Source organism: Castor canadensis, chromosome 15, assembly GCF_047511655.1.
Source record: "Castor canadensis chromosome 15, mCasCan1.hap1v2, whole genome shotgun sequence".
NCBI classification, from domain to species: domain Eukaryota; kingdom Metazoa; phylum Chordata; class Mammalia; order Rodentia; family Castoridae; genus Castor; species Castor canadensis.
This window is the reverse complement of record NC_133400.1, coordinates 81502995-81529310: the sequence shown is the minus strand read 5'-3', so window position 1 is coordinate 81529310 and position 26316 is coordinate 81502995. Positions and strand designations below refer to the sequence as shown.

The following is a 26316-nucleotide window of genomic DNA, read 5'->3' as shown; positions in this document are numbered from 1 at the left end:
ACAATAAAAATTGATTAATTTTTGAAACAAAGATTTTAAAACTTCATTTACTTCTGGAGTTAAAACAGGCCATAAAGAAATAATCACTTAGTGATGAGAAACAGAGCCATCAGTCATGATCCAGACCCTATGGAAGTTGAGTGACCTCATTCATCTTTACTCAAACAGGATGCTTTTAAGAATTGTTTAAGATGACTGCCACAGTCTCCAGTAAAAAACAATTTAAAATGAATAAATAAATCCTATGGCAGCCACAATGATTAAGCAAGGTAACAGAATCAGGCGGTAACACTAGTAAGTACTGTGCCTGGCACCTCTCAAGAATTCTGCTGCTCTCCCTGAAGTTAGTGAACTTGTAAATGTTTTCATTTCTTTCTTTGCAACAGGATTCATTACCCAAGAACTCATTATCTGAAAAATTCCTGTCAGCTCTGACTTCTCTCATTAAGGTCAAAACTTTTTTTTAACAGTACCTGTTTTTAAATCCACACAAACAAGAGCACTGATTACTTTAATTAAATAAGGACAGAAACAAATGACAGGTCACCCATCCATAATAAGAACTTGTCCTGACGGCTGGCTATAAAGGAATTTACAAATTGCTTCCAGAGAACAATTATAAAATATCTAACAAACCGCTGCTGTATCATGACAGCCTTTTAAAGAAAATCTAATCTGAAAGGCTTAGAAATAAAGAATAGTTTTACCTTCTTAAAAGGATGAAGTGTTCAAAGCAAAATGTAGCAAAAGAGCCATGAAAAAATTAGACAATTCTTTTTAAAATTTCTCAAGGCAATTCAGAGTTATCAAAGAACAAAACTTGGAAAAAATTCTCTTTTCTTTGGCTTGTAATTTTGTAAATGCAAAGCTGAGTAAGAAGAGTCCAAGTATTCAAGAGTACATTTCTTCTTTTTCTTTCTTTCTTTTTTTTTTGTGATACTGTGAATTGAACCCAGGACCACTATTTTCTAGACAAGTGCTCCACCTCTGAAGCCACACCACTAGTCCTTTTTTATTTTGTTTTTCAGATAGGGTCTTACTAACTTTGCCCAGGCTGATCTCAAACTCATGATCCTCCTGCCTCAGCCTCCTGAGTAGCTGGAATTGTAGGTACACTCCACCATACTTGGCTGAGAGTATGATTTTTAAATTGTTTATAGTAGAAAATATATAAACACAATGGTACATGTGACATGTTAATTAGGAAAGATGGCAGGGCATGGTGCAAATGTCTATAAGCCTGGCACCCTGGAGGATGAGGTAGGAGAATCCAGAGTTCAGGTTTAGATGAGCTATACAGCAAGAACCTGTCTCAAAAAAAAAAAAAAAAAAACCACAAGCCAGAAAAGTGGTATGCTCCTGTAATCCCAGCTATTTGAGATACAGGAAATTAGCATGATAAGACTCTCTCAAAAACAAAATACAAATGAAATCCTAGGAGCATCATTCAAATAGTAGAATAACTACATTTTAAGGCCAAGGCCCTGGGTTCAGCCTCTAGTACCACAAAAAAAAAAAAAAAAAAAAAAGACACTTCATTTTTATAATTTCACCTATGAATCTTTAGAATTGAAAGTAGAATCTTACTTTCCCTTTCAAAATGAACTAGTTCTGGGGGAAAAAAAAATCACTGCATCCCATTATTAAAAACTTAACAAGTAACAATATATTGTGGCCAATATGAAGGAATTTCTTTCTCTCTCTCTCCAGTTTAATGCTCTGAGATGTCAGTCCCAATAGCAGTTGTTATTTCTCTTTTTTTTTAGCTTATCAAATTCTCCCAAAGCTGCCTTGTGCTCCAGGGTCTTCCTGGTGGACTGAGGCACCAATTTCCTACAAGCAACCCTGCAGTGCATGGACTGCCCTCTCCTCTGTCCACTGCTGCCACAAACACAGCTTTTTCAGATGTGCTTTGGAGATATGCAGTACAGTTCTGTTGCAAAGGATCTAGAGAAAAGAAAAATGACAGCCTTAACAGAAACAAAAACACATTTGAAATCTGAAACTTCCAGTCTGGGTAGCCATATTCACCGTGTTTAACTGCGCACATGACAACAGGCTTGGCTACATGTGCCTCTCCCATCTAGACGTGACGTTTAGATGGATCTTGGCAGGAACCAGAAAGCAAAGAATACACTGTAAACAATGGTGACATTGGGTTGTCAAAGTCCAAAATCTTAAAAAGGTCTCAATGAATCCACTCATGTTATGATGGAAATGCATGTTAAGAAAGACTCAATAATAAGGACTTCCCTGCTATGCACAATTAAACTCACTGTAATTGTGATAAACTTTGATCAGCTTTTTAAAATATCCCAAACCAATGGCTTTCAATTATTCTGGGGCTGAGGATGTAGTTCAGTGGTATAGAACTTGCCTAGCATGTGCAAGGCTCTGGGTTCAATCCCGAGCAACAGAAAAACAACCCCCCTCCCCCAAAAAAGCACCTTACGTACCATGGCACGCGCACACACACACACACACACACACACACACACACTGAAATGAAAAGTGAAAGATCCCAGAAGCAATGTGTGGCCTTTACTGCCTGCTGTACACTTTGATGTACTGATGTACTGATCATCTCATGTTTTTCTGAATGCCTGTCATGACCTACTAAACTGATTTTTCTGGTCCACTACAAACGGGGCCACCCTGCAGCATGAAACTCCTGCCCTAGCTCATTTACTTGAACTTTCTGTGATTGTTTAGTGGCTCTCCTAGGCCTGGAGGAGACAGAGGAAACTTCTGAAAGAACCTGAAGCTGGACAGGCTGCTGCATGCCAAGTGCCATCGTCTGTCTGCACAGTGGGGTTACTGACACTGCAGTCCCCTGCTTCTTCTCCTCTAGTCTTTAAGCTTTCCTTACTCTAACTGTTAAAGAATAACCTCGAATCCGCTTACCTGTGTGGTAAGGGAGAAAATACAAATTAAAGATTAATTCAAGAATTGCATCTGCTCATAGTTAGATAAGGTTTCCCCTGCTATGATGGAAACAGGTATACAAATAACTAAAAAAGTATTTTTATTCCACTTATTAAAAAGCAGTTTCAGTAGTTTCTTTACAAATAAAATACATAGTAAATTAAACATTTGCCTTTTTAAAAAAAGACAAGTGACTCAGTTAATAATATAAGTTTAATATCAAAACAATAATTCTATTTGTATAACTTTTAAAGAGCTGAACAAAATTCCACTTAGCTATAGTTGACAAGGGATAAAGTTCTCCAGTCCCAAAACAAACAGTCAAAGGCCATCAGTCCCTGCCACATGGGCAACTGGAGAAAAAAACGGGAAGGGAGAAACTAAAAAGTAATCTGTTTCTCTTGCTGACAAAAATAAACTGACCAACAGTAACAGTAGGGAACAGTAGAAAAAACTTAAGCTTTAGGGGCTGAGAAAGTCAGCCCACCTCTGCTGAGGATTAACTAATCCGATAGTAAAGACAATTAAAATAATTGGTAAATTGTGGTTGTGGGCCAGGCACACACACTGCATTTTCATAGTACTGAAGCAGGTTTTAAAGGCCACAGACGCAGAGAAGCCTGCCCAGATTCATGCAATGGATAGTGGGAGAGCTAGAACTCCAACACAGGCTGACTCACTTCCAAATCTTGTGGAAAGGTTCACACTGCCTTCTGAGTCAGGGTTCCTCATCTCCACCTCTTAGGTTTGCTGTTCATATTAACATCTCTGGCCTGTCCTAAAGGCCTCAACACACACACATTTGTCACACAAAGTATACCAGGTCAGCTGGCTTTACCTGTTCAGAGTCAGAAGGTGGTTTCTTCCCAATCTTTTTTCCTTCTACCCTCCCACTGCCCCACCCCTCAAACACACCTCCTTTCCAAGAATTCTTTCCATTGACCTTAGGAAACAGGACCTATTTCATCACTACCATAGGTATAAGTTATATAACACCTGTATGAGTGTGTTTACTAAAGGAGGGGAGGTGGGTGTCTAACATTTATCAGACAGGGCAAAGTCGTCAGGCTTAATTCAAAGCCAAGATAATGAGGGCAGAGAGCCATTCTGCCATAAAGGCTGGGATGCCGACCAGACTGGGCAGCAGGATTGGGCGGGAATAAACATTAGGGCTAAACTATTTACCCAACAAGGTCTTTACCAGGATAGAACGAAGGCAGGAAGGGGATGAGGGAAGAGCGAGTGCTGCTGGTGAGACGGACTGGGCCAGTTGTGGCTTGGGGAATCTAGCAGAAATTAAAGGGCAGGGCGTCAAATATGCCAGGAATTCTGCTTAGGGCAATAAACAATCAAAATACAGTGTAGAACTGCAAGAACTTCAGTTTTGGAAAGAGGAAGTACCAATACAAGTAGCTTATAAATTTGCACAGGACTTTTCAAAACAGGATTACACTCTCCCTCTCTTTCCTATCTATGCCAGATGGCAAATGCCATCCTCTCCAATACTTCACCAAAGAGTGGGTAAAAAGAGGCACTGACAGGCTGTTAAATATACACAGCCAAAGTGCATCCATCAGCCAAGTTAATTTAACGGAACTGGATGGAAGACATGCCAATAGCACACCCTCATCTAATCACAGGATTGAGGAATTTCTTTAAAGCAAGCATAGCATAACTCTATGTGTGTGCTACAATGCTGGAACAAGTTAGCTCTAAGTGTAAGACTTAAATTGTCAGTTGTCATAGCAACAGTGGACAACAATGCCTGCTCAGAACAGGAGTAACAGTTGAGCTAATTATTATAAAAATTGTCTTCCTTTCTCAAACCAGACGGGATTAGTGCCAAAGTCATAATCATCACTTGGAGAATGCATCTGCAAGCCTAAATGATATAAATTGAATTTCACATATTCAGAAAACAGTACATTTTTATTACAAAGCTATTTAACAATATGAAGAGAGATTTTTTTTTTTACCTTAAGAAAAAACTAATTGTGAAACTAGCTACCAGATTAATATTATCTAACAAAAGCAGATGTAAGGATATACCCATTATTTTAATTAAGTACCGATGACATTATGAATTTAGAAAAATCCACCGACATATAACTTAATGCTGGATTTTAAAATACAGAGTATCCTAGAGTATATTTCATTTCTGTATTTAATCTAGTTTTATTTAGCATCATTCTTATTTTTTAAAGTAAGTTCTGTTTCCATCCCACTAGCAAAAATGAATTTTGTTTTCTCTTAAAATGTTCTCTGTACAGACAGAAAGATTCTATTCACTAACTTGGAATAATTGGGCATTATGCGTTTCCTCATTACATCTGTTACTGAACCATTTTCTTCACATCATCAAAGAGCACAGGTCCAAGCATCAGAAATGCCAAGCTCAACCCCATCCCTCACACCCCATGCCTTCAGAAAGTGATTCGCCTCAGTGTCAAAGGCCCTCCTGAGCACTGGACTAGGGGACAAGAGGTGTTTACTTGTAGGACAGTCTGATTCTAAACCTACAGACTTGAATGCCCACACACACATGCATAATGAACACATGCACATGCATGCATGCACACGCGTGCGCATGCACATGCACACACACACACACACGTCCATACCCACCACACTGGGGCAACGCAATCACGCTACCTGGTTCAAATCTTTCGAAGTTACACACTTCCCTTCCCAAAAAAACGAAATGTGAGCTGCCTTTTACCTATCTACAACACAAAGCAACAGGACAAAAAAGCCTATGACCAGGAGAATCCATACTAAAGCCTGTGCCCACGATGGGGCTTCACACTGCCATGCCTGGGGCACTCAGGATGTGGAAGTGCCAGAGTAGAGAAAGAAGGCAAACCAGTCACAGAGCATTACATTTCTCAGTACCCAATAAAAAACAGAGCACTGTTTGACGTCCCATGATTATTTTCAAATGACTTTCCAAAGAGTCTTTCCTATTGGGAGAACCCACCACTTTAAGGTCTGTGGTTTGATAGCAGAAACTTACCGCCGATGAAGTCCGCCCATGGTGATTCTTCCCAAATGCACAGAAGATCTAAAAATGCTGACTGCCAAGTTTCTGGATTGTTCCTGGCTTGGCAAGGACTCCGTGGTTGAAAACAGAACTACACCAATCAGTACTCAGCATGTGAGATATCAGCCCAGGTCACAATATCCACGTCTAAACCAGCCCTGAACCAATGACAGCCCTGCTCTGGGCAAAACAAAGCCATGCGCGCCTACAGGCTTGATTGAAACCTGCATGTGCTTCATGCTATTGCCCCTCACATGGGATCTGTGTGACACTATCTGGGCCACAGGGTCAGGCCTGGCTTCACAGTTCAGCCTGCAATGTGACTGCAGGGTAAGAATTCAGAAGCTACCTTAGCACTGCCACTTCTCAAAGATACCCAGATACTAATAGATATGTGGCAAACAAACAACACAAAAAGAATGGCACCCATACTTTCATACACTAAAAGTTGACTTTTTCCCATGGGACTGTCAGAACTTAATGAGTTCTCTAAAGCCCTGGCAAAAGCCCCCCATTCCCTACCCAATCTGAGCCAGGCCTGCTTCTCACACCTCATGCCAGTCAGTGCTCCCACCTTCAGCCACAGTGGAAAACACACTGAACTCTTAACTGCACACCTAATGCCCCTGATCTGCAGCATGCCTCTCTGAAACCATCCCAAGCCTCTTTTCACCATGGTTCATCTTCACCCTTCTAATCTCTACTTAAGCAGCACCCTCCCCATTCCCCAACCTAACATGGTCCCTCAACTGTTGACCTCTGTCCTAAGCTGGTCTCCCACTATCCTGATCTGTAATTGTTTAACTTACTGGCAGACATTTGTTATCTGATTATCTTCTCTGTTAATATTTACACGAGAGCAGGGTCTTTTTGTTTTATACACTATTATATCCCCAAGGCCTGGAATATACTAAATGTTTAATTATCATTTGTTATACTGATGAACTATCTCAATAGACTTTTCATGGACAAAAGAAGCAGTCCATGAACATTTTTATTCGTCCTATTAAATGCCCACCTTGCTTGGATCTATACTCTCCTGAAAGTTCTTGTTTAAAATGGGTTTGTCTGGCTGGTGGGGTGGCTCAAGGGCCTAGAAAATGTGAGGCCCTGAGTTCAAACCTTAGTACTACAAAAAATTAAAAAATAATAATAATAATAAGTAGTCGGGTGCCAATAGCCCATGCTAGTACTCACAAGGCAGAGATCAGGAGAATCACAGTTCAAAGCCAGCCCAGGCAAATAGTTCGCAAGACCCTATTTCAAAAATACCCAACATAAAACAGGATTGGTAGAGTGGCTCAAGCGGTACAGCACCTGCCTGGCAAGCATAAGGCTCTGAGTTCAAACCCCAGTACTGCCAAATTGTAAAATAAATAAATAGGATGGGTTTGTTTGTTATTTAATTATTTGAAACTTGTAATAGAATTGCATTAGCCATGATAGTTTGGTCCCCAAGTAACCCACAGAAATATTACTTCCACTACTAGTTCACATTGAGTGCTTACTGCATTCCATGCATTGTTCTAAACTCTCATATTTCACCTCCTTTCACCTCCCCAACAGTTCTACAAGGGAGGCATTAGTGTCTCTATTGACCAAGGAATTACTGAGGCTCAGGGAGATTAGCAACTTGAACAAGGTTTTCAGCAAGCGTAAATTCATCTTTTGATCCCCTCTCCATGAGTATAGGTTAAGTCCTTCCTAAGTACTTCAGCTTTCTTTCCTGGTCCCCACTGTCCTTCCACCTCCCCCAATTTTGCACTTCTGTGCTTTGGAACTCATGACTCAGCCCATAATTATTTGCCTCCCCTACCTGTGCATGCATGCATAAATATGAACATACACAAACACACTTTCAAAACCCCAATATGTTCTCACTCTAGCTTTTAGAGGTAAGAAGGCAAATAAACCTAATTAAATTAATTTCACCTTGAGATATAAAACAGAACAACTCCTTGATCTTTCAAGAGACTAAAATGACTAACTTCTAAAAGATTACTTGTTTACAAAGTATATTTGAACTATTACAAAGCCAGAAAATGACTAAAATTGAATGGAAATTTTCAGAAGTGTCCCAGGAGATAATTAAACACACAGGCCAGGCCAGGCACCAGTGGCTCACACCTGTGGTCCTTGTTGGAGAAAGAGATCAAGAGGACGGAAGTTAGAGGCCAGCCTGGGCAAATAGTTCATGAGATCCCACTTTCAAATTAACCACAGCAAATTGGGCTGGAGGTGTGGCTCAAGCAGTAGAGCACCTGTGTTTGGAAATACGAAGCCCTGAGTTCACCCCAGCCAATCCCACCAAACACACACACACACACACACCAACAACAAATGGTCAATACACTCCTGATCCCAATTTTCCTAACTATATTCCTTCCTTGGTTTCTGAACTCTTGAGTGTACAAGTTGATCATGGCTGTGCTTCTGGTAGAGGCAAGGAAGACTGGAAAACTGGGGGTGGGTGGGGACTGGATTAGGAGGGGCTTGCTGGACTGACTGTGAAGAACCAGACACCATATAGATTTTGTTGCTAAATTTTTAAAAATACATGGACACCTTAACAATATGTTCTGCTGGGTATAATACAAATGTGTCTTAAGAGTTTGTCCTCTCTATACAACTGAGTGAGAAGGGAAGCCTAAATTAGTAGATTGAAAGGTAGGAGAAAAAGCCCTCAACAACTGAGTGGTATGGGTCCAACTAAGAAGTAACAAATTTATAGACCGACCCAGAAGGCCATGCTGGTTTTTATTTCCACGTGAATCAACTGGCTCCAATATATTAAAGGAGAATCAGGAACAATGACACACTAACTACAGGGTCAGTGGCACAATATAACTGTATACAGAGGACAGATGATGGGAACTCCAAGAGCCATTTGGTCCACTGTCCCATCTGCTTCCACCACACCCAAGACCATGCAGGGGAGCCCACCGTCCACTCGCCCATCCATTCTTCATTGAGCATACCTGTGCCAGCAGTGTGCCGTCACCATAAGGGCTTCCATTCTAGTACAAAACATACCAGGAAGACACAAGCACCCCTATTTTAAGTGGTACTTAAGAAAATTCCTTATGGAGCAGTAACAATTACTAAAAGTTTAGTGATTCATTTAGTTTTACTTTCTTTTAAATTTCAAATAAAATTAAACTTTTTGTAAAAATAAAAAGGAACTAAGAAGTGTCTTCTGAGCAATTTCTTATAGTCAGAATGAATTTAAGTCCTTTCAGCCCACTGCTTCTGTGTTAGTCAGCTTTCCATAACTAAAAATGCCTGCAGTAAATCAACTTCTAGAGAGAACAGGTTCATTGGGCTCACACTTTGGAGGTTCTAGTCCATGGTCAGTTGGCCCTATTGTTCTTGGGCCTGTGGTGAGGCACATATCTTCTTGTGTAGGAGCACGAGAAGAACAAAATGGCACTCACTGCATGGCTGTGATGCAACAGAGAAAGGAGAAACCAAGGTCTCATAACCCCCTCAAAAGCGTGTCTCCAATGACCTCAAACCTTCCACTGGGCCCCATCTCTTACAACCCCACCATCCGAGGACCAAGCCTTTAACACATGTGCCCTAGGGGAATACCCAAGATCCAAACTACAGCAGCTTCTCCTACAATTATTGGAGGACTTCTTTCTTTTCTTAGTGCAGTGGTAGGGGAAAGGAAGTTTTCTAAATGTAAGGAGAATTATACTAGAATAAACTTCAACGTCCTCCTTCTAGTTCTTTTATTGTTTCACATAATCTCCAGATTATCACATCTACAGCCGGGCCGGCTCAAGTTCACATCAACCAGCAGGCAAGACACTACACAACCCCCTGCTCTACTTTGGCCACTCAACAACAGCATTTGCTCAGTGCCCCATGTGCCCCACACCCTCAAGTGTGGCTAACAGATGGTCCAAATCCAATCCTTTATCCTGTCAGCTTTCTGGGTCTCATTGTCTTTCATTTTTTCTCTCTCTTGCTTACTTTCTTCATTCAGAACAAATGCCCATCATAGGCTTAGGAGGTATAAAAGATGTACAAGAATCTGGTTTAAGAGTATTGACCTTTTTGTAAAAACTAAAGTATGCATATATTATATGAATATATATTATCATATGTATTATATGAATATCACATGCTGATTAGAAGCAAACAGTACAAAGCATAAGGAAAGCAAATCAGTCAGAGAGATAGCTGCATTTGAAGCAAGCCTTGAATTAGGTGTGGCTAGGCACTGACCCAGCCGGAAGACAATTTAAAACCAATGCCATTTGCTCAGTGGATGAAACCAGCCAGACTGATTCAAGGAGGGTGCAGAAAATAAGGCTGAATAGGTAGACAAGGCTCCAACATCATACCCAGTTCACCTGTGGCATGGTCAGTAAAGGACACCTGTGGTAGGTCCCTGAGGAAGAGCAAGGCAGGAAGGAAACTGTTTTAGGCAGATGGATAAAATAGCCACTATCAACTTCTCAACTTCAACCTATGATAAGATGGGGAAAGTGGAAGGGAAGGATTTCGGATTCTGTCCTCTTCAGCAAAGACGGCAGGCAAGGGTAAAAGGCCTGTGCACTTTGTGGTTATGGTAATACAATAATAACAACATTCCTCACTCCTTATTTAGAATCTGCAAATCCTTCCAAACCCTAATACATAAAAGACACTGACAGACCCAAGAAATCACTAAATGTAAACAGTAGTTTGAACAAAAGAAGAAAACTCTAGGTTTATTTGGAGTGCATTTTCTACCCTTCAAAATGTTCAACTCATAAAATGGGATGAGAAGAAATTAGTGTATCTCCAAATGTAATGACAATTGTAACCATGAGGGGCATCACTCAGAATAATATTAACAATTGTTTTAAGAGTACAGAATGATCTTTTAATGTAAAACAACAGTAGATTATGCAGTTCAGTAGTCTTCTGTCACAGCTGACACTTCGAAGTGACCTGTGCCTTCAGAAACAGTCTTTAGAGAGAACACGAGCCTTGGGAGCCCCTCAAGTTAACAAAGCCACAGCCCTCTACAGTCACTGGAACTATCAAGGTAGATGCTCTCAGCTTTACTATGACAGGTGCCCATTTCACGCTTTGTGGATGCTTCTTTGCACCATCTGTAGACAGCTCAATAATCAATGACATTATAAGAAATGTAAAATAAAGAAAGACAAAAATGGTGAGACACTATATTTTAAGGAAAACAGACCATCATCAGATTTAGACTCTTGTCCACAGAGGACAAGAGCCTGGAGGCAGCAATGCTTCATTCAATACTACATCAGCCACGTAAGAGTTGGCAAATGTCCTTCCTAAATCCAAAAGTAAGCAACAAGCCAATTCTGACATGAGAGCTGTCCTTTGCATTTCTGAAGCCCCCCAACTTCCAGCCATGAACTGAAGAGAACAGGCAGCACTCACAGCACTTGGCCATAGGCCTCAGCACACTCACTCTTGTGGCCTGGTTACATCCCAACTATGAAGGCAGCTTCATCATCACTACTGTGGGACAGACCTCCTTTGCCATTTTTCATGGACAAAAAAACAGTGCTTGCCTGAGCTACAACTGTGCTGTACACAAAAGCTCAATTTATACTTTTCTTAAATAAGTCTTTGATAGTTTCTCTACTAAATCAATGACTTGCTATGAAAATAAATAGAAAAAAATTGGAAACTCAAGACAGCCATAGAAAGGTTACATTAATCTGTTAAATAAATAAAAACTTGAGGGAAAACACTCCAATTAGAAATACTGGGGGTTTTCCTGTGTTAGGCAACCTATGGATAAGGGAATCCATTTAATATCCATACTTATTTCTCTTTAAAAAAAAAAATAACGAAAGTAGCCTGATACCAGTTGTTCTAGCTACTTAGGAGGCTGAGATTGGGAGGGTGACAGTTCAAGACCAGTCTGGGCAAAAAAGTTCACCAGATTCCATCTTAACAGAAAAAGGACTCAGCTGTCTGGGCACAGGCAGAGTGGGCAGCCCAGTCTTCCAGGGAGATCAGGATACTGATAAGAGTGTAGCTTAAGTGCCAGCCATGGAAATGGAAAAGTGGGGCAGGGCGGAGCAGGGCAGGGACAGCACACAGGGAGAACAGTAGGAAGGGGCTGGAAAGTCTGAGACCTGTGGAAGAAGAATCTGGCACCCCTTGGGTTCACCTGTCAGGAAAATTGAGAACAGAAGACTGGCCAGTGGGTGGGAATCTCTGAATCTCAGATCAGAAGCAGCTCCTGGTATTGATTAACAAGATCTAGAACAGAGACTCTTCAGGGTGACCCACTCATCCCAGTTTGAGCACTACAAGCCTTATGTCCTGGACAACTTTTCAATCTCAAACCTGCCCAAATCCCAGGCAAACTGAGACTGAGTGCCCAACTGCAATTGGAGTCCCCCACTGCAATTAAACACTCAGGGATGCCAAGAGCAGAAGACTGCAATCCAGTGCCCAGATGTTCAATGAATGAGGAGCTCTGACCAGTAATCGTCTGCACAGGCAGAGCAGCTTTCATGTACACAAGAAAGGAAGAAGCTGGGGAGGAGGCACAAGAGCAGGCTAACCACAGAGCAATGCAGAGCACAGTGGGAGAGCCAGTAAGAGAAAGGAGTGGGGGCACACTATGGGAGAGAGCACAAAGCTGCCCAGGTGCCTAGAGGAATGGGCACAGGAAAAGTGGAGGGAGGGAGCTACACCCCAGTGATCTGTGTGACCACTAACCTAATCTGAAGTAGTCAGAGCACCTTGAAGGTGTACTTGTGGTCTCCCTGGGACCTGGGGAAGCAACCAAGCCCAGAGGTTCATCAAAACCCAGAGCGCGACAGCAGAGCAGAAGCTCCCCTCCCCTGAACAAAATAAATCTACTCTCTGTAAGCAGTTACTAAGGAAGACATATTTATAAATCATTTTCAGAAGCTACAGAAAGAACATGCTTTTCATCAGTAAAAGCTTTCCTGTGAAGCCAATATCACTTAAGACTGCATTTATCACTGCTATTGACAATTTTGTTTTAAATAAATAAATATGAAAGTGTACAAGGTGGATGATTATCCTATGTTAATATAAGGGTAAGAGTAGCCCATGTATTATTCCTCAAATTAAAAGACTTTACAAATACACCTATCAAAAAAAAAAAAAAAAAAGAAGTGTGTATGTGTGAAACCTAAGTCAAAATTCTTTTTCACCAAAACGAAGAAGAAAGAAAGCATTTAACTTCTTTTTCTCACCAGACAGATGTTAGTGAAACTAAATACCATTGCCTGGTAGACACTCAAGATACTCTCTCTCCTAATTTCAACCAAGCAGGAAGACACAGATAAAGCTAGGCAGATCAGAGTGCTGTGTTGTAGTCACTTGCTTTTCTGAACGTTTTTAAACTGCATTTTGTTTTTCTTTTTTTAGCCCAACTACTAGGGTGAAGGGGAAGAGAATGGGCAAAACAATTTCAAATCAAGTACTATTTGCTGAAACATGCTAAGGATGTCTTAGTCAGCTCAGGACACTGTCACAAATGACCACACCCTAGACAGTTTAAACAACACTTGTTTCTCACAGTCTGGAATGCTGGGAAGTATAAGGTCAAGAAGGTGCAAGCAGATCTGCCGCTTCCTGGTTTGCAGGTCAGTCACCCTCACAAGTGGAGAACAGAGACAGCAAGTTCTCTGGCCTCTACAGGGCACTGTTCCCCCCTCCCCATGACCTAACCCCTTCCCACAGTCACCTTCTATTAATCCCTTACATTAGAGTGGCTGAAGGGGTGGGGGGGAGAAGGTGCAGGAAGTAGACACAAACATTCAAACTTAGAAAAGTACTTCAAAATATGTTTCTTCACTGGACAGGCTCATTTTATTAGAGGTGAGTATCTTCAAAGAAAATGTACAATTTAATCATCAGGATAAAATAATGGAGACAAAAGTTACTCAACATACAGAAAATTAAGTTACACTAAGAACAACTCATCCAGGGTTTGACAGACATGGCTGGGCAATTGACGGAATTTTTAAAAAAACAAAACAAAACTGGGGATTGAACTTGGGGTCTCTCATTCTCAAGAGTACTACCTTTTCAGCCATGTCCTAAGTCCTTTTGCTTTTAGGATTTTTTTTGTTATGTTGTTGTTGCTGTTGTTTTTCAGATAGGGTCTTGAGTTTTTGCCTGGAGCCAGCCTTGGAACTGATCCTACTACCTATACCTCGTCATGTAGCTGGAATTACAGGTATGTGTCACCACACTAGCTTGTTTTTGAGACAGGTTCTGGTTAACTTTTGCCGTGCTGCCTTGAACAATGATCCACCTCCAGAGTAACTGGGATCCCAGGCATGCACCACCATACCTAGAAACATTTGAAGAAATCTTAAGGAATAAAAATATACATGACTGCAAAAGACGACTGCTCATTATTAAGTTCTCTTCCTGCCATTCACAAGACATAACTTATATGTAGTCTCACTGTGAAGACCACAAGTTTAAGTTCATACATTTTCTTGTGAAGGACAGCCCATAGGAAGAGCCCAGTATTTATTCTTACCGCAAATACATAGTTTCTTGCTTCTGCTTTAATCACAAAACTTCAAGGTTTAGAAAAGTCATCTTTTTTTTAAGAGAGAAGTTTGCCCAAGAAGACTCCCCACACCTGTTACCTACCAAGGTATAAGTGACAAAAGATTACAGAGACTGAACACTTTAAACATTTGCCTCCTTCAAGGCAACAAATAAAACGATCACAATGAGAGCACACCTCCCAAAGGAATAGCTCCTTAGAGCAGTATAGAGGCATCCAGAACAAGAGCTGCCCACCCTTCAGGAAGCTCTCTTTCTGGAAATCAGAAGTCACAGTTCAAATTCAAAGAGAAAAGCTCTGGCAACTTCAGAAAGCAGAAACTATATGCTACTAAATGACATCATATGACACCAGAACCTAAAACAAGTAAGCAAAACAAACTGTACCAGGTCCAGTGCCAGGTGCCAACCTCTTGGCACATGCTGTCTCCAGCAGCACAGGTAAAATTCACCTGTGCAAAAACACTCAGCTCCTCCACCTGAAAGCAAACACGCTCTGCAGGAGTTCACTAAAGCCTATTTACAAAAGCACACGTTTACCTCTTGTAAGGTAGCTCCCTCACTACAGGAACATGCACAGCTCGTACCCTCTCTCCAGCCCAGATTCACATAGCTTCCCCACCTGACACATGCTAAGCCATCTTTTCAACTACTTACAAACACTCTCCTTGACTTCAGGAGGCCCAGTTTCCATACTCCTTATGATGTCATCGTGATACCTAGAGACACATCAAAGCTGTACCCTTTAGGACCATGACTCAAGCATCATGTCCACTTATGAAGTTAAATCGGTGAAATCTACATCAGCTGTGAAACTGCGATTGCAGAGTGATGGACAGCAGGACCCTTCAACCTGCACCACACCCAACCTGGCGGGTGCAGGGCCTCCCAGGGATGTGGCCCATCGCTGTCGGGGGAGAGGCAAGCTCCATGGCAACCCTGAGAACTGTTCACAAACAGTGTTGTTTGTCTCAGGTGTGGCTATCTCAGATTCCTTCCAAGTGTATCACTGTGGACATAAGACATTTTCAAAAACATTATGCAATGGACCAAAATTGACCAAGATAAGAGACTGAGACCTTCTAAGAGATCACTGGTACAATTTAGCAAACTAACAGAAAAGCAATTATGAAATTGTATTCTTAGTTCACATGAAGTATAGTCAATAAAATTATATGATTTTAATAACATCATCTCACATACTTCCCCAGTGTATCCCACTTGATACAAGGCATGCATGGTGCTATAAATTCTGCTTTAAAATGGTGGACTCTCTTCCTAATCAGTGTATAATTGTTCACAGCTAGCACTAACAGGATGCTTGAATTCAGATCTGCTTCATTCCAAAGATCATGGTACTCTGCACTACACCACATCTGAGAAGAGCAGGGAAAGAAATGTGGCATTCCTCATTAGTTCATGATGACCTTAATAAAAGGAGGCTTTGCTCACCTTTGGTACAAACAGTTTACAAAACTAAGTTATCTATAGGCACTAAAGGGGTTTGAGCTTCTCCCACTGAATGAAGCAGGAGTTCTATTTCAAATGTTCTGGTTTAAGTAGTTTAAGCTTATACGAGGTCTCACCTACTGGGAAACTTCTCATTGGAGAAGCACAGAAACTTGGCAAAGACAGAACACCATGTAACAACATGGACACCAAAGGAAACCACCACAGAGCCACAAGGGGCTTGCACAGGTGTATACTTTCAGTGTCAGTCACTGACAGTAAGAAAATATTTTCCATCATGAGATACAGACACAGGCTTCGCAGAATAATACTAGCTTCGAATAAGGGCACACATTTTTTACTGCACTGTATGTTTTTAAATGCAGGTTGTGATCTACCATATAAAAACAGTAAGTTAGATCTATCAACAGAGAAACAAAATGTGTTGTCTACATTCAATGGAATATTATTCAGCTGTGAAAAGAAACTCTGACCCATGCTAGCACATGGATGAAGCTTGAGGATGGTGTGCTAAGTGAAATAAGCCAGTCACAAAAGGACCAACATTTGTGATTCTACTTATATGTGGTTCTTCAAGTAGTCAATTCACACACAGAAAGTAGAATGGTGGTGACCAGGGACGAAGAGGAGGAGGAATAGAGGGTTAGTGTTTATGGACTACAGAGATTCAGCTGGTGAATATGAGAGCACTCTAGAGACAGATGGTGGGGAAGTACACAGCGTTGTCAGTGTACTTGATGCAGGTGAATTGTACACTTAAAAATGGCTAAATTCATAAATTCTGTTATGCATATTTTATCATAAACATAATGGAGCCTTAGAATCCTAACAGTGCATTCACTTCTTTGTACACCTTTAGTTTTTTCCACCTAAGAAAGAAAAAGAAGGATGTCCACTACAAAATCACAGGAGGTTGCAAAGCTCAAAAGGTATTTGTTGACAGAAAAATTGAGAAAACTGTGAGAACTCAGTGAAGACAACAGAAATTACCAGACCGTGCAATACAGAGAAGATATTTCACATATATTCAACAAACTCAATCTACCTTTATTCTTCTGCTAAAACACTTTGACTTTTCTCCATGTTAAAAATATAACGGGAGAAAAACCTAGAATAAACAAGTTCCTTCCCTGTCACAGATACACATTTCATTTGGAGATACTGAAGTAACACTGTCAGCTTCTAAACATGACAAGTCTTCACTGGGAGAAAACAAATCCATCTCAGACTTGGTGAGATGGCATCTTGCCAAATTTTGCTCACTTTCTGGTCCTGTTTATAAAGTGAATAATAGCAGTCTTCATTTATGACATATTTCCCATCATCAGGAAGCCATTCAGTAGGCAAGAAAACTTCACAAACTGAATCCTTAGTACTAAGAAAAAAATCATTTGAGAATTCCTGTTCAGCAAAAGTAAGTCATGACTACTAAGATTAAAACAAAGGAGCGAAGACAGAAAGGGGATATGCTCATGACTAACAATGAGAGTCAAAAATCCAGCATAAAATGGCACTTTAATTCACCTGTGGTTTATCATGTACTCAAATAATAATCTTTCAATCAGACTCTTCAAAAAGTAGAGAATGTTTTCATTCAAATACAGATGAAAACTGAGACAGCCTTGTTCATGTGTTTCATTGTAACACTTTACCAGAATTATAATGAAGAAAAAATTATAATAAATTATCTTTCTATTAATTTCCACAGGCCCCTCATTAAAAATCCCCCAATAATGAATACCTGGAAAATATCCACTCATTATATTAAGCATTAAATTCATGTTAACAAATGAACTGATTTTTGTAAGATGCTGCCTTAATTTGCATCTAAAATAGTTACTAATTGACACACCAACCTTAAAAATTAATTTATTAAAGTGTTAGTGTCTCCAAAGTGGGTTTAGCCATAGCACCATTTGTAAATACCCATGGTAACTAGTGCAACTCTGGGACATGGAAGGCACCATGTCACTGAATGAAAAAAGTCAAGTCCTTTGAAAACAACAAGACTTAAGAGACAGTATTTTAATATTGAGAAACTCGGTTTCTCTGAAATACTGCATATTTAAATCCTTTTATGGAAAAATAACCAAAATCTCATAATGGAAATGAACCAGTTAAAAATCAGTTAGAAATTCACCCCTAAACAGTATTGATTATTTTTGAGTGCTTACTTCCCTACTCAGCCTAAAATGACAACCCCAAAATTGGACCCTGGGTTATCAGCCCAAGGAATGGAAATTCTATCTAAGCAAATGCAGATGTTGGTCAGCAGTGTTCCCTAAGTTAAAACCACATTAGAGCAAAAGAATTTCAAAAACAAGTTGGCTACTTAATACTTCACAGGGGGCCTGGCACAGTGCCTCATGCCTATACTCCCAACTATTTGAGAGGCCAGCACCAGCAAAAAGTTATCTCAAAGAACAAGCTTGGTGCAGTGATGCATGCCTATAATCCTAGCTAACAGGGAGGCAGAGGTAGGAGGATCTCGGTCCAAGGCCAGCCTGGGCAGAAGAATGAGACCCTATCTAAAAGTTAGTTAGCTAAAGCAAAAAGGACTGGGGATGTGGCTCAAGTGGTAAAGCACTTGCCTAATGAGTGCATGGCCCTGAGTTCAAAACCCAGGTACTGCCCAAATAAACCCTTCATATTAGGAAATGAGAGGAAAAAATTGTCTTGTCATTCCCTGGTTCTTTCTAAAGATTTGTGACCCTTAAAATAAAAATCATATATGTAGCTAGTTTTAAAAAAAACAGAATTAGAAAGTCAAGGACTCTGCACAAAAAACAACAGAAACCATTACCACTAATATAACTTCCAGATCTGAATACAAATGTGGTTTCAAGCTTCCTAATGACCAGGATCAAAAACTTACATATTTTTCATTCTCAGGGAAAAAAAAAAGAGCATTCCATTTTCTTAAGGGGGAAAGACAAAGTGTCATGGCATGATAGTCTAAAGGAAACTTCCCACATGGAACCTTAGATAAGGAGCAATGAGAGATGGGATCACAGTGACTTTATTCACTTGGGCACAGATGAAAGTGCTTTGAACACATGGCTATTTTCTACTTAAAAAGCACTGTGAAAGGTCAAAGGCATCCGATTGTGCCTGTCCTTTAATACTTTGGCCTTCAATTCATTTTAATTCACTGAAAAGAAATGCTAACTACCAGATCCTCCTACTTGGATTCCCCAAGATCTTAATTTAATACTAAGATGGACCTTAAAATAATGCATTCTGCAGAATTTTCTTCCCAAATATCATTTCCTTCTGCCCACTTATTGAGAAGGCAGATGATTCATCTACCCTCAGAGATAAAGACCTAAACAACTCTTACTCTCTCCTGCTTTGGGAGCATGAACTCCCCTAGATGACAGACACATTAAACACAGCAAACTACAACAAGAATAAAACGAAGACTCCATCTGGACAGGGCAAGCACAGAGCTCTGACTGCTGGAATTTATGCTGGAGTGGTGGGCTGGGAAGGAAGAGGACCCACAATAAACAAAGAGCACATAGGTTTACCTGCAGCAAGTCTGGGAGACTGTTAAGAAGAAAACTAAAGCAGGGGTAAAGAGGACACAACAGATGGCTCTTAGAGGACTCTGTCTAGCCGGATAAGAGCTTTGCAGAGAAGGATCTGGGGAGCCCCAAATATGTGAGGCAAGCAAATGCTTGACTGTTTAGGAAAACAGAGAATGGGTCAGTGTGGCCACAGCAGAGTACAAGGAGGGCAGTGCATGGAAACCAAGTCAGGGAGGGAGCAGGGGTGAGACCAGCCTTCAACTCACCCTTACACTTGAAGTCTCAGACCTCCAGACCACAGAACGGAGTGGAAACCAACTGGTCTGAAAGATGACTAAATTCATCCCCTGCCACAGTCTTATCTATCAGGCCAGCCAGCTAGTCCCAAGAGACATCTACCTCTGACACGGCCTGCAGGTGACCATGCCTAGATGTTTCAAAATCAATGCACATTTAGTGTAAGGAGACAGGCTGTATGAAGCTTGGTATCACTGTTCAAAAACCATGTGGGATTCTTGCCCAGGTTGACAATTTCAATTCTGGCACACTTGTTGACACATTCTTTGTAACAACAGTTTATACTCCTGGTTATAGCACATTAGATCTGGATTTTGGGGACACTCAGTTTCAAACACCCTTGTTTGCTGTCTCCGTAAGTGCATGCATAGTTCCCAAATGACTAACTCTGACCACGATGTGAAAACAGACTGATCATATCTCCACAGATAGGTAACAATCCCAAAAATAATAGCAGAGCTTTGAGCTGTATGGCATCAGTAGCATACCCACATTTGTTACCATTTCCTTGAGCACTTGTTCTGCAGGCACACTGCTAAGGCCATAGCTGGGGAGCCCCATTTTACCACTGAGGAAACAAACTCAGCAGCGAATTCACTTGCCCAAGATCACAAAGCTAGTGAAGTGCAGACCCAAATGGTGGGCCCAAGGAGTCCAATTCCAGAGCTTGTCAGATCACACTACTTCTCAACTTAAAGAAACTGAAGAGGAAAATTATTCATCGCAATAGTTACCCAGGAAGGAGGAGAGGACATATCCTCTTCCATCTGAGAGTCTGTGTCTTATCTATCTAGAGGCAGGACCCTTTAGGGAGATCATATAAACAGACTGCAGAGAATCACATCTTCCGCTCATTAATAACAGTGACATGAAATGCAGAACCACCATTCGGACCACAGAACTCTGAAAACAGGATATAAGCACACCTTCCTAGGGACACACCAGCCACTTACCAGGTGCCCTCCTTCCACATTTCAATTTTTTAAATCTATGTTCCATAGCCTCCATTTGTTTTCTTAGAATAGGGTCACGGAAGTTGTGGCCGGACACGCCACCCCACCCAAATCATAAAGATATGGAGGGCGGGGACAGAGGAAGAACAAGCCCAGCCCCACCAACCTGTGCAAGACTTGCCAACATCAGCAGCCTGAAGGAAGGGGAAGAGTTCATGCTGGAAGGAAGCCATAGAGACGAAGGAAAAGGAACCCAAGTTCATCACACACGAGAGAGATCTCCTTGCTGGGACAAGCCCAGCTGTCAGAAGGCCATACCCCTTGGGATGCAGGGCTGGGGACAGCATTCACGGTGCAGCACAATGCTCCCCCTTAAAGGATTTGTTGCTGTTGTTGCTGTTGTTGTGTGTGTGTGTGTGTGTTTCAAGGCAAGACCTCAGGGAAAGAGGTTTTGAGTGCAGGAAATGTGGGACTAAAATGATACAAACACAAGTAAATGTTGCCTTTTAGAAGGAATGTCTAGCTACTCCGGGCCCCAGAAGCTGACCTGCAAAGACTGAAACAAAAAAGGCCTGAGGATGCCAAGCAAGACAGAACTTCATGAAGCTCCTGCAACCCCATCCCTGTGGGTCTGAATGCAGTCAGTGGCCAGTGTCTGATCCAGAACAGCAGCAATTACTTAGGAAGAAGCACTTATTGCCTGAAGGATCAACAGGGGACACAGAGACATGGAAAACCACAGCACTACTCAAGTGATCACAGGAACAACCCAGGTAGGAAAGCACCTTCTCGAAGAGAGTTATGCTTTCTCATCTCACAGCATTTAAGCACCTGGAGTCTTTTGTTCCATGGGAAAAAAATCCCAAAACATGACAAAGTCTGTAGATACTGGTATCCAAATGAAAGGGTGCATTCTCCCTTCTCAATGGGAAATGAAAAAAACACAGGTGTGGTACCTCTCTCTGCACCGTGATGGCTCCCAGGACTCTAGCTCATCACCCTCTACTCCCTCACAACCATTTTCTGAGCACTCAGATAAAAATGAAACTTTGCACAGTACTTCTAAGCAGGTTGACAAGTAAAGAAGGCAAGGCTCCCCCTCCCTGCTCTTCCCCACTTCTCTCACCAGTCCCTTCCACCAACACTTCAGGTAGGGCCACTGTGCCCTGGGGAGCCCCCAGGAGGAGCCTTCTGTCTCCTGCAGAGTTCTAGGGAAAAAAGCACAACTACAGACACTGTGGTGTGCAATGTACTAATACTTACAGTTTAACTGAGCAAAATAGACAGTCACCTAAAACATAACCAAGAGAACAGTGCTGGAAAATGCAATGCACAATATTCTTTAGAGTTCAAACAAGCCAAAAGAGAAGCCAGGCCCCTCCAAGGAGACATGGACTTGCTACAGAAGCCCCTATGGGTCAAATCTTCAGTCAGGATCTCCATTCTTACACACAAGTACTTCTCTGCAACCAAGTACATGCAAGTAGAGTGGCTGCATTTATCCACCACACCAGGTCACTTTCGAGGGTGGATGAAAGGATCTATTAGCAATTACACCTGAACCAGGTTCATCCCCAAGAAATCAGAAGGTATTCTCTCTTCCGCTTTCCTGCTTCCACTACTGGCTAACTCTGGATTCCTCTTGCTTGGGGGTGCAGGACTGTTCTCACCCAGCAATCACTTCCTGCATAAATAGGAGTCCAAAAAGCAAAAAAATCCACCGGGCAAGGACATCTGCTCAGCATCATCCCAGTTTTTGGTGGCCTCCTAACTTTCTCATGTGCTAGTTCAAGTGCTTTCCTGACCTAGTCTTCATTCTCACTTCTACCACTCAGATCCTCCTTACTTCTATGTTACCCTGGGCCACCAAAGACCAACTTTCTCTACAGAACATTTCTTTGCTTCTAATAACCTTGCCTGCCCACTGGGTCTAAACCACTGCTCACCCTGACCACTGCTATGAACTGGATGTTTGAGTCCTCCAGAATGCACGTATTTACACCCTAGCCCCCAGTACAATGGTATCTGGAACTGGGGCACTGGGAAGGTAATGAAGCCTTCATGAACAGGATTAGTGCCCTTTGAAGAAGGGACAGGGGAGAGCTAGGCTGTCTCTTCACCATGCAAGAATACAGCAAGAGGCCCTGTACAAACCAGTGCCTCCCCACACACTGAATCTGCCAGCACCTTATTTTGGGACTTCCCAACCCCTAGAATGAGAAATAAGGGTTGGTTGTTTAAACCACCCGGTCCATATTTTTATAGCAGCCCAAACTGACTAAGAGCCACCCACACCCTTTGTGCTCAGAGGTGTCTCCTCCACTCTCTAATTAGACCCCTAGAATTCCAGTGTGGGCCCTCCACTCCACCTTCCCAGCCCACTCTATATTTTACCACCACTAACAAAACTGGCCCAGCATTTCAGGAGTAGGGAGAGACCTATAAGGATGGTAATGGTGAAATAGGCACTCACCCAATCCTGGGACAAGTTCTCTGTAATTGAGTCCTAATGGAACTGAAAGCCCCCCCTCTATTAGGTGGGTACAGAAGATCGTGTATATCATTCTGAAACACCAACTTGGTAAGAGCACACACAGGCAGGAAACTGACATTTGTTAATAAATGTGTAGGTGCCGTCCCTGTACTTTACCTGCACAGCCTGCCTCAGTTACAGTGTGCAGATGGGAGAACTTGAGCTCACTAGGATACAAGTAACATGGGCCATCCAGATCTACCTAGTATAAAGCTCACATTCTTTCTCGTGGAACAGTCTCAGAACTAGCAAATGACAAACACACACCACATGGTAGTATAAGCAGCAGCCTTCCATGATTATAGGAAGAAATGGTGTATTTATTCCCATGTTTATTTGCAGAAATATATCCTCTTGTATTTATTTGGGGAGAACTCATGTATTTATTCAATCACAGGAAGTTGCTCAGCCCTAGAAGTCAAAATGTGGACAACAGACAGCAATTAGCAAAGACAGTTCTCGTCAATTTAAATAAATTCCTAGGCTTTTGTTTATGATATGAGTAACTATTTTTAATGTCTAATTTTTTTAGACTTTCTATTAGTATGAACAAGAACTTCTCATACACACACAGCAAAAAAAAAAGAGACAGTACTTCAGGACAGCAGAATTTCCAAATTATTATTCTTTCTTGCAATGAAATCGTCACCATCATCCCAGTAAGTAGGAAGTTCTGTTTCCTGTTGTTATTTTTATTCTTTTGTGGTGACAAGTGCCAGCACATAGGGGTAGGTAGACAGTGAGAGCAAACAAAACTGTAAAAAGTCAAGAGAAGAGAGTTATAATCCCAGAAGTACATGTTGGGTCCTGTGTAACTCAGCAGCCCTGGGTTTCAGGTTTGTCTATAAAATAAGAGGGTTACTTGTTCTCTAAGGCCTCATCCTGCATTCAATCCCATGATGATTGCAGAAAACTGCAGCATGGGCTGATTACTGCAGTGACACACATGAAAGACAGTGGAGTGTAAATTTATAAGACTACCAAATGAATCATCCTTGGGTAAGAAACAATTTATTTCCATTTTTAAAGCCATTTTAATTCACATGACATTAGCAGAGAGCACTCCAACAAGCTGTCTGACAATTATTCTGAAGAGGATATAAATAGGCAGTTTTGAAATTAGTCAGCTATGTGCTATGGCTCACCATGAAGCACATGCATGCAACATGTTCCAGACTGCACGTGCAAGCTGTTTAATTTCCATCATAACTGGAGTAGAGAAAAAGAAAGTCTTGGTAGATTCATATATTTCCATGAATATATGAAATAGGAAGTACATGAAGAATTGTAATTTAGAAGTATTTAAAACAAAGAAAATAAACAATCGTCCTCCAGATACATATAGGGATAGCTGCAAGGCAAACTGTGTTATTTTATGACCAATTGTTTAAAGATACTACATCCAGTTGACATTCCCCTGGGCATTACCAGGGTGTCCCTGCTTTCCCCCTCCTTCTGTGCTCACAGAACAAGGAAACCAGTCTGACAAATGCCTCTGGTTCATCTACACTGGGCTCTGTGGGCAGCATGGACAGAGAAGAGGGGGCCTACCAAATAGCCAAAGAGAACAAGAGGAACCCTCAGAAAGTTAACAGCAGACACCCTCTTCCTTGGCAGGGGGTGACACTCACCTGCATTCCTCCCCACCCACCCCAAAGCTGCAGTACTTTTACTAAGTCTCAGCTGCATGACTATCATGAATGCTACTGAAAGGCAGGGAGGAGAAGGTTCCAAATCCCTTGCAAGTCAATTTTTTGGAGATGCTTTCAACAATTTAAAGGATAAGTACAGTGGGTACTACACCTTCAGGGGAGGTAGAGATCAGGAGAATTGTGGTTCCATGCCAGTGGACTTCAAACATTCAGTGTCTCCCTAAATTGTAGTATGACAGGTATAAACTGGTGGTGATGGAGCAAATTCTCACTGACTATGACCAAGCTCCTTTCAAGGAGCTCTCTGCTACTTCCCAGTGGAAACACTGCAGTAACTCATCCCCTCCAACACGCTTAACAAAAACTTTTAGGAGCCATTCTCCTGCATCTTGACAGAAAAGAAATAAACTTATTTCAGTTATATTTTTCCTCTTGTTTTTTTTTAAACTTTTCAAAGAAAAAACTGAGCATAAATGTCCTTACATGATAGAAAATTTAAAATGTTTGCTAAAAATGATCATCTACCAGGTTGTGAACCATCAGGTGGAATTATGCCTATTATCCTATGTCATAATGTCTTAATGTAGGTGGTGAACAGGAAGCCATGATTTGTAAACAATATGGTTAGCATATATGCACAAAATTTAATATTGCTGTTAAATAAGCCTTACAACAAACTTAACATGACACAGTAACACTTACAAAACATTGTACAAATGGGAAAGTACAGCGATGACTGGAAAAGTCTACACAATCTTTGTTTCTCTCCATTAAGTCTCTAATGTCCTCAAACCGTACCAATGTGGACAGTTTTCTCAGGCACTCTGACCAGCTTACGTCTCATCTCTCACTAACATGCTTATTAAACAATCTATAATGAAATGATTAACTCAGATAACTGTCATCAATGGATACAAACAAAGCTGGGAGATAGGTGGGGAAATTCACAATGAAGAATCAAACTGCCAGGACAGAAACCTAATGATCAATGTTCACGTCACTACAAGTGAGACAGTCAGACATTTTCCTAAGATGATGCAACACACTGTGGATGACATCTCCAACAAACAAACCCTGCCCAAAGAGCTACTGGGAGTCTAATCAGCTTCAGTGCTAAGTCCCCATCCACAGAAGAACAAGAACTAGTGGAAAAAGACTGAAAAGCAAACCAGTAGCCACATCCAGACTGTGAGACTTTCTACACACAGCTATCTGACTTCTTTACAGATCAATAGCATGGGGAGGAAAGAGTGAGGAAAAAGCGCTGCTATGGATGTATACAGCTTTAAGAGGCCTGACACTCAAATGCATTATGGGACATTTTTCATATCCTGTTTGAAGAAACTAAGTGTAAAAGGGCATTTTT

At 41.3% G+C, this 26316-nt stretch overlaps 1 protein-coding gene across 4 annotated transcripts in view; it reads right to left on the bottom strand.

Annotated features, from left to right (window-relative positions):
- Fam107b (family with sequence similarity 107 member B) overlaps positions 1 to 26316 on the bottom strand; it is a 207128-nt gene that overhangs the window by 27139 nt on the left and 153673 nt on the right. The window contains exon 1 of one of the 4 annotated variants that reach the window (XM_074056619.1): positions 15173 to 15329. The exons of 2 other annotated variants lie outside the window; for them this stretch is intronic. In XM_074056619.1, coding sequence (XP_073912720.1) covers positions 15173 to 15209 — 37 coding nt within the window. In that variant the 5' untranslated portion in view covers positions 15210 to 15329. Of the gene's footprint in view, positions 1 to 5938; positions 6093 to 15172; positions 15330 to 26316 lie in introns of those variants that run through there. One more of the 4 variants, XM_074056620.1, reaches the window with a different exon arrangement.